Genomic DNA, 9,089 nt, shown 5'->3' on the forward strand with positions numbered 1-9,089 from the left:
GCGGGTTAAATATTTTAGTGAAATCTCAACCCTTTCTAAAACCTGGGAAATACTTGTACAAAGAACGATATCTCTTACACGTATATGAATAAGTATATTGCACGGTAAAACGTTCTAAGTAAAATATTGTCATTTTCTTGTGCATCTGTATTTTCTGTCGCAAAGACTCAACTTTAACTTGTGTCTTATAATGTATTAGTCTATGTCTTTTATAAACTTAACTGCGATAAATATTATGTGACCATGTAAACAATATACTCTACTTGAATTCATAAATAATAGTAAATGAATCAAACCAGTGAAAAATTTAAATATCTACATGCAGCAAAGTAAACTAAGCAAAGTATAGTAAGCAAAAATATGCCATTTCTTTTTACTAAATTATAATACTACATAACACAACTTTTTGCTTACCTCAAGTGCTGATTAGAAGGTCACTAGACTATATGTACATCATATGTTTACATCAAATATTAACCGGAAGATACTTATGAATTTAAAAATAACTAAAGACTTCAATGAGTACGTCAAAAATAGAAAAACTAATATTTGAAGTCATTTAAACTAGTGTTTATTTTTTTATAAATGATTAGCTGACATGGTTTGCCCATTTTAGTGCAGATAGATTAGTGTGATTTAGCTATGAAGCTGAAAACAGGCCTAACTTAACATATTTGGACTAAAATCATGGCAATTTTTTCTATAAGTTATGCGCAACACCAATTAGTTACCCAAAAAAAGTTAAACACATAAGCATCTTAAAAGGTTTGTAAAATACAGTTTGTATTAAGATATTTTTTTGGCTAAAACTGTTGCTCCGCCCTTAACATAGATGACAGGTTTCCAAAATGATGTTATTTAGCAACGTGTCATAAAATGAGAAAAATTGAAAAAAGCCGTTATGCAAATATGCTTGAATTTTTTTATATAATATAAATACTTATGATTGATAGTTAAGTGTCTTTTAAACACAAGAATTAAGTTTTTCTTCGATAATGTTTGAAATCAAATGTACGTTTCTAAGGTAAAAAGATCATAACTTAAAGCAAAATTTAAATGTCAAAATGAACCACTGATAGTAGGCCATAAGAAAGTTAAAATATTTCCACTGGTAAAGCTACAGATCAAGTGTAGTTATTTGAGTGGAGAATACCAATACATGTACTCAAGAAATGTATTTCCTAGCATTTACTATTGTTTGTCTGTTTGTCTTTTTCATTTTTAGCCATGGCGTTGTCAGTTTATTTTCGATTTATGAAAATGACTGTCCATCTGGTATCTTTTGTCCCTCTTTTACCTTCATCAGAAATGCTCGATCCAAACAATTATATTTGGAGGATGAAAACTTGCTATGCCTACATTTTCTACTCGTCGCCATTCCCTGACGGTTGTGAGTCCAACCGACAGAGAATAAGAAATTTTAATAAAATTGTGAAAAATTTCATCGAGTATGGCACTCATATCAACTCTAAAAGTGGATCGGATAAACCGCCTATTATGACTGATTTGAAAACGTATAGACAAGTGAGTCTTCTGATGGTATCATCACTTTAATAATGACTGAATAAACAAATTTCAGAAAAGTTTACTAATGAAGACATAAGATATCTCCTTTCACAACAAAAACACGAAAAAATTCATGATAACAATTTGCATTATGATTATCATAAGTTAGCTATATAGTCTTCTCTAAATCAGGAATTGGTATATTGAAAGCAAATATATAGTCAGAAATCCACTCTGGTAATCGACCAAGGATATGCACTAAGAATCCTGCATCCCATCCTACTAAATATCGATGTTTAGGAAACGTGGCTGTCAGTGCATGGACGTATGCATTAATGACTTGGTCAATATCTGAACACGCTCCAATAGTTAACCCTTGTTTGACCGATTTATTATCTGAAAATAGATTAAACAATATATATATATATTAACATTTCTAAGACACCAGCATTGAAATTTGTTGAATTCATTTATGTATCAGTTTTGTTAATTGTGTACACTGTCGTAAACTTCCATTCGATAGAGTTGAAAAGTAATTGATAGTTCGCTATATAGCTTAGATGAATATAAAGAGCAGACAAATTAAAACATGAATATCCCCCCCCCCCCAAAAAAAAAAACAAAACAAAACAAAACAAAAACCACCAAAACAACAGAAAAATTAACGCACAGGACATTTTAATACGGACATTACAATACGGACATTACAAATGTCCGTTGTTTTCCTATAAGGACATTGTTTGTCATTCATGTAATATTACATAAAACACACATAAATTAACTCATATCGTTTACCGTGGTATTGCTAGTTGTCTGATTGGCAATCATACCACATTTCCTTAATCTATGGTACATGGACTCTGTACATTTTCTGACATTACTTACGATTTAGCCACAATAAAGCAATTACATTGTGCAAGAAGAATAACCTATTAAAGAACAAGCATCCGTTTAAAAAGATAATTGATGCGTTCAATATTGTTTTACGTCTTTTATTTGTCTTTTATATAACAAATAATTTTCTAGCCAGTTTTAATTTTTAAGTGCCTTTATAATGTCAGTCCTTTGGTGTCTTTGTATTGATCATGATAATAGTGAAAAGTTGAATAATCATAAAAGAGGGGCGAAAGATAACACAGAAACATTCAAACTCATAGATCGAAAATAGACTGAGAACGCCAGTACACACAGTACACAAGACAAAAAAGAATAAAAAAAAGACAAAGCAGCACAAACTCCAGCAAACTTGGGGTGATCTCATGTGCTCTGGTAGGATAAGCAGATAGAGCCTGCTTCACTAACCGCATGCTTATCTGGCTACTTCATGTCATAACATTTAGGAGATAACTGTATTGTATTGTAAGCTCCGACGACATCAATTGGGGATTTGACGGTCGCAAATTAAGTTTACTGGCGACGCGTTAGCGGAGACAGTAAACGGGTTTTTGCGACCACCAAATCCAAAATTGATGCCGTCGGAGCTTAAAATACAATATTGTTATCTCCATTCTAATGAAACTGACAGAAAACAACGTTAAAACATGTATTTAAAATCTGTCATATGCCGTCTGCGCTTGCGCGTACGTCCCATAGCATCAATTGTCAATTGATGCCATGTAAGAAAGTGACGCTATCCAATCAAAATGAACGTTACAAACGTTGTTGCATTAGAATTTTCATTGTTTACCTCTGTCGCCTTATGTTTGCTCATGGCATATTTGGAACTATTGGTGAAAAATGTATATACATGTGGTAAAGGTTATCTACAACTTGTCTTTATCTTTAATTCTGTGTTCGTTTTACATACTTGTATAGCGTTGGTGTATCAGTGATATGTTTTCTTAATTTGTATTTATATTTTCACATTAATTTAACAAAAAATATAGTTAATGCTTTGAACAGCTCCAAACATCTCATATCCTAAGTTTCTTATAGAATAAGAAGAATATAATTAATAAATTATATCAATGATTACTAAAACCGATTCGGACTATACCAAAGGTAGACAATCATTTATAAGTCCAAGATACACCGACAAATTATGTCAAAAATTGAAAAAAGGACTAAAAGTCTGGACGATATGACTATTAGATTATCATATCATGATAGCTGATGCTCTTGGTAAGGGGATGTATACTGTCAAGTCGTTTCATATCAAATCAGAAAGTATGGATTTGTTTTAATATTACCATTTTTTGAGTTTTAAAAATCCTTTTCAATCGTTTTGATAAACATATTTCTATACAATTCAAATGAATAAAAAAATGTCTACAGACTTACACTGTTTTAGAAATTCAGGTCCAAAATAAGCCTGTATATCCTTTTGAAGCTTGTCATAGTAAACATCTATAGCGTTACAGGTGACATCGGGATCTGTAATACGAGTTTTAAAACACCCAGGTTCAATGATATGAACTGTTACCCCTCTTTTGTATAATTCGCGTCTGAAAGACAAGAAACGGAACATTAAGACCCATCAAACCTTAATTTCTAATTATTAAAATGCTGTCAAAAGAAAATGTATCATCGTTAAAAATGTTGCTTAAATTTCTAAATGATAAATAGGGCTTTTACTGAAAATCAAACTGTTGTATAAGACGGTCGGCTTTGAAATATGGCCCTATTCCTGACTAAGAGAAAAAAAAACTCGATTTGCAGTCTAATCATACTTTCTGTAAAATTGTAAACCACAATGGACCAATTTTGCCTTTGTAGTCACAGAAAAACACGATCATCTGTTTGTACGTTATCCTAGAGACTAAAGAAAACAATCATGTTCAGTCGAATCATTGATATAAAATCCAAGTCATGGACTCGAGATGAATGTCATGTTTATTAAATAATCTCGCCACGATATAGCCTTTTTGCTCTTAGGCGGCGTAGTGCAAACAATTAATCAATCAGTCATATTCAATAAACTGACTCATGTAACTAACAACTCTTCAGAGGTTCTTAAATTTTATACAGTGTTTTGCGAAATTGATTACCATTTCTATTGTGCATGTCAAGGTTTTCAGTGGTATATTGGATAATTACAAACTTAATTCCCAGTACCTGTACAGTAGCGAGAATGCGAAAAGTACACGCAAGTTAAAGTGCAAACAAATATACTTTTTTTTATGAATACGAATATTTGCATGTTCCACAAAATAAAGAGAATCCTTCTACATCTTTCCCTACATTGTATCTCATTTTGGTAATATCATTTTATTACGAAATTAGATTCAACTTGTTTATATGAAGTTTTATAATGAAAAATAAAAAAAACTGACGAAGGCTAATGGAGCAGGCATTTTATCAATCAGATATCTATATTAATTTATTAAGGTGGCCGGTTAAGGCCATTTCGCGTTTTCGCGCTTTCGCCTTTCATATTATATAGGGCGAAAACGCGAAAACGCGAAATCGCAAAGTCGAAAACGAAAAGTCGAAGACTCAAAATCGAAAACGCAAAAACGCATAAAAGTGAATTCGAAAACACGAATACACGAAGTCGAAAAGTCGAAAACGCGAAGTCAAAAAGTCGAAAACGCGAAAACTAGCAATCGAAAACGATTTCGCGTTTCGACATCGCGTTTTCGCGTTTACGCGTTATCGTCTCGTTTTCGCGTTTTCGCGTTTTCGTCTTTTCGCCTTTTTAGGATATACATGTAATTATAACATAAAATTTTAAATATAGTAAGAGACAAGACTACAAAGTGTAAGTCATTCAAAGGATTGTCATAAAAATTTCATATCTGTGACGTATTTTAAGTTTTTTCATAAATTAGACAATTTCTTTTCAATCTTTTTTGACAGTTACTGAACAAATTTAAAAACAGATTTATTTGTATAAAATGCCTTTGAATATACAATTTGCTGGAAGTTATAGTTTGGAAATTTAAAAAAAAATGAAATTTATCATTATTATCGCCATGGTTACTTAATATACATAATCTTTCATTTAATGCTCTTGTTGTGAATCTTTTAAAAATGTTTAATATTTAAATAAGCTTGTGTTAAAATTTAATATAAGACTTTTGTCAAATGAAACTTCGGACGGTTTCACGAAGCTATCATAAGACCTGTTATAAGATACTAGGATATCTTATGACATGTTTTATGATCCTTTTAGGACTATCCGAGGCCTAGCCTCAAAACCGTCGTAGGTTGATCTTAGCAAAGACATCCTAAACCTGTCGCATGTTCTTTTAATTTAAACAAAAAGTAACCTGGATTTATGGAAAATTCATGTAAATGTAGAATGTGTTTCCCATATATTACTAACTGCATTGATTAATATTTTAAATTTTCAAAGATCGAAATTTGTTCATCTACAGGAGACACCAAGGGACAAGGGATATACTATTGAATGCGGTAGACAATAACAATAATCCCCCCGTGTTAGAACCAGATTAACAAAACAATTAGAGAAACTGAATCTGGTCAATTAACAAATATATTTTAAAATGTCAATAATATGATTTCAAGCAAATTATATACTCAAAGGCATTTTATACAATAATAATAATAATAATAATAATAATAATAATAATAATAATAATAATAATAATAATATTTTTATTTAGTGGAAGTAACTCATTTTGATTAAATCAATTTTACAACTACATGACTAAAACATAATTAATCTACTAATATACACATGTAAACAATAGATGTATATAAACAAAATATAATAACAACAACAAAAACCGCCTATAGTTTACATTGTGGCTTAACTTATAAATTTGAAATTTTAAAAAGAAAAATGACTTGTTTGAGTATTTGAAACAAAGAATGTAAAGGAATTGACTAATTTATGAAAATATCTAAAGTAAACTACAGATATGAAATTTATATCACAATCATTTGAATGACTTATACTTTGTAGTCTTGTCTCCAATTATATTTAAAAGGCGAAAAGGAGAAATCGCGAAAACGCGAAATAAGTTTCGCGTTTTCGACTTTGCAATTTCGCGTTTTCGCGTTTTCGCCCTATAGAATACGAATGACGAATACGCGAAAACGCGAAAACGTGAAATGGCCTTAACCGGCAACCATTATTTATGACCCAAAACGACTAATAAATGAGGTCAGATTTTAGAAATGAGTCTCATTTGCTTAAAAATAAAAGGTGTTTGTATATTTATAAATATATATCTATATATATTCCCCATTTCCATTCTAAATTTTATATGTGGCATTAACCCCTCAGCGTGTCACTTCAATTCTGCCCGACTAATAAAGTGTATGTGCCGGTCATTACCATGTATCGCCTTTTACTGAAATGTTTGGCAGCAATAGTTTGACTTCAAATTTCGTTACAATGTGTTTTTATTTTTTTTGAATGGGGGATTCTATTAAGCGATTTGATGGCAGTTGTTAATAACGTCATACCTGAGCGCATCAGAATATCCCTCAGCAGCGTGCTTAGATACGGCGTACGGACCATATAATACAGCTATACGCCCTGCTACACTGGTGATGTTGACAATGCGACCTTTAGACTTGAGAACCAATGGAAGAAATATACGGGTTGTTTCGACCATACCTAAAGTATTTACTTCAAATACACTTTCATAATCTGTTTTGTTTAACCATTCAATTGGAACAACAGGTCCGGCTATTCCAGCATTGTTAACTACACCCCAGATTCCTTGCAAGACAAAAATAAAACAAATCAATAAATATAAAAGGAAAGGAAACAATTTTTGGTAAAGAAGACCAATAGACACCACAACCAAACCTCAACGAAAATAAAATCAATATTTGAACTTTCAACCTTGTCTCCATCAAAGAAAAGTAACCATAACATACATTTATATGCATTTAACAGCCAAATAGGCAAGTAATGTTTATATATATACGTATTTTGGTGCTATGCAATTTGGTTTCTCATGACGGAAGAACCGTAGTTATTTTCTTGATCTGTCCAAATGTGGTTACACCTTAACACTTGTTATGACTTTAACATATTAATTCATTATAGGTAATCTTTTTGTTTTCTCTTCAGATGCTTTTTGTTTTCCAATTTAAGATAGGAACCGTTTAGAAACAGACTCTTTTCAAATCTGAGGAAACATTTAGAAATGTACCAGCACATATTAATCATACTTTGAGTATATCGTTGTTTTTACTAAACTACACCTCAACTCAGGTAGTGGAAGCAATTTTACGCTTTAAAAGACATAATCTTATTATACCAATGTATGCAATCAACGTGTGGGTTAATTGTATTTTGGATTCAATTTTGAACATAGAAACTAATTAGAAAAAAAGCTCATTTCTAATTTGTTGATAATATTAAACATTATACTTTTATATATCTCTGTTTTCACTGAATTAAATTTTTTGAGTACAACAAAACAGTTATAGCTCATTACCTGTATTTTGTGGCAAATGCAATTGAACGAACTCAAGAGCTCTTTCGATGCTATCAGTTTTTGATACGTCAAGAATGACAGGTTTAACTTTTGACGATGTCTCTTCCTTTAATTTGGTCAGTCCTTCCTGTGTTAAACATCCAGCAAACACATGAAATCCTAGTACGTCTAACTTCTTTGTGAGAAAATGTCCAAATCCAGAGTCACAGCCTGTTATAACGATATACCGGTTTCCATAGTTACCAATTCTTTGTTTATTTCGAAACCATTTAATCGACAGCCGCAGGAAAATTACTATTGCCACATAAATCCACATGATGAGAACCTTGGAAGTTAGAACAATATTGTAATTGATATATATATTAGAAAATCTATTACATAATATTTTTTTTTATACCTTTATGTACTCAAATGATATAATCAAGTCGGTTGTTTACAAGGACTTGAAAATATAAGATATATACATGTACCCTTACGCATATAAAAAACAGAGATATAATTTGAATGTGAAATCATGCCTTTAAAAAATCTAGTTCACAGAATATAATTATCAACACGAATTTTAAAATTCGATTTCACGGATTAAGTTTGTGATATGAAAAATTTGAGCAATCGGTGTTATCAAAGATAGCTATTATTCATCATCATTATCTCGAACTCAAAATATTCGATAGCACTAATTAAATCTTCGATAACGAACCCGGGATTTTAATCCAACGACTACCGAATCAAACCTATTATCGGGTTGAACTTACATTAGCAACATGACGGGTGCCACATTTGGAGCAGGATCTGCTTACCCTATCGGAGCACCTGGGATCATCCCGGGTTTTATAGTGGGGTTTGTATTGTTTGGTCTTTAGCTTTGTGTACTTTTGTTGTTTGTCTTTTATTCTGTTTATATTTTTTGCCATGACGTTGTAAGCTTATTTTCGACTGGTGATTTGTAATGCACCTTGGTATCTGTGGCTCATTTGGAAAAGTTCGATATGACAAAAGAGAAAAATTGGCCCTTGAAATTGCAAAAAAAGTTAACTTTTTCAAGCCTTTAAAATTATATTCATGATTTGCAACAAACAATCGGTATTACCATGATGACTAACTGTGTCCATCTTTTTACCAATGAATCGAATCCTTTATCAAAACTATGCTGAATTCATAAAGGAGCTTCTCATTGAGAAGGACAAAAAGCAAGCATGATCCCTAAACCCTACTTTCCGC

At 31.6% G+C, this 9,089-nt stretch overlaps 1 protein-coding gene across 1 annotated transcript; it reads right to left on the minus strand.

Annotated features, from left to right (window-relative positions):
- Nucleotides 1–1,531: 1,531 nt before the first annotated feature.
- LOC143081610 (retinol dehydrogenase 16-like) lies at nucleotides 1,532–8,230 on the minus strand. Its single transcript, XM_076257393.1, has 4 exons — nucleotides 7,869–8,230; nucleotides 6,883–7,141; nucleotides 3,787–3,950; nucleotides 1,532–1,902 (listed from the first exon to the last, which is right to left on the minus strand). The coding sequence occupies exons 1-4, from the start codon at nucleotides 8,182–8,184 to the stop codon at nucleotides 1,676–1,678; spliced, it is 966 nt and encodes a 321-aa protein (XP_076113508.1). The 5' UTR covers nucleotides 8,185–8,230; the 3' UTR covers nucleotides 1,532–1,675.
- Nucleotides 8,231–9,089: the final 859 nt, after the last annotated feature.

The sequence above is a fragment of the Mytilus galloprovincialis genome, chromosome 7, assembly GCF_965363235.1.
Source record: "Mytilus galloprovincialis chromosome 7, xbMytGall1.hap1.1, whole genome shotgun sequence".
NCBI lineage: Eukaryota > Metazoa > Mollusca > Bivalvia > Mytilida > Mytilidae > Mytilus > Mytilus galloprovincialis.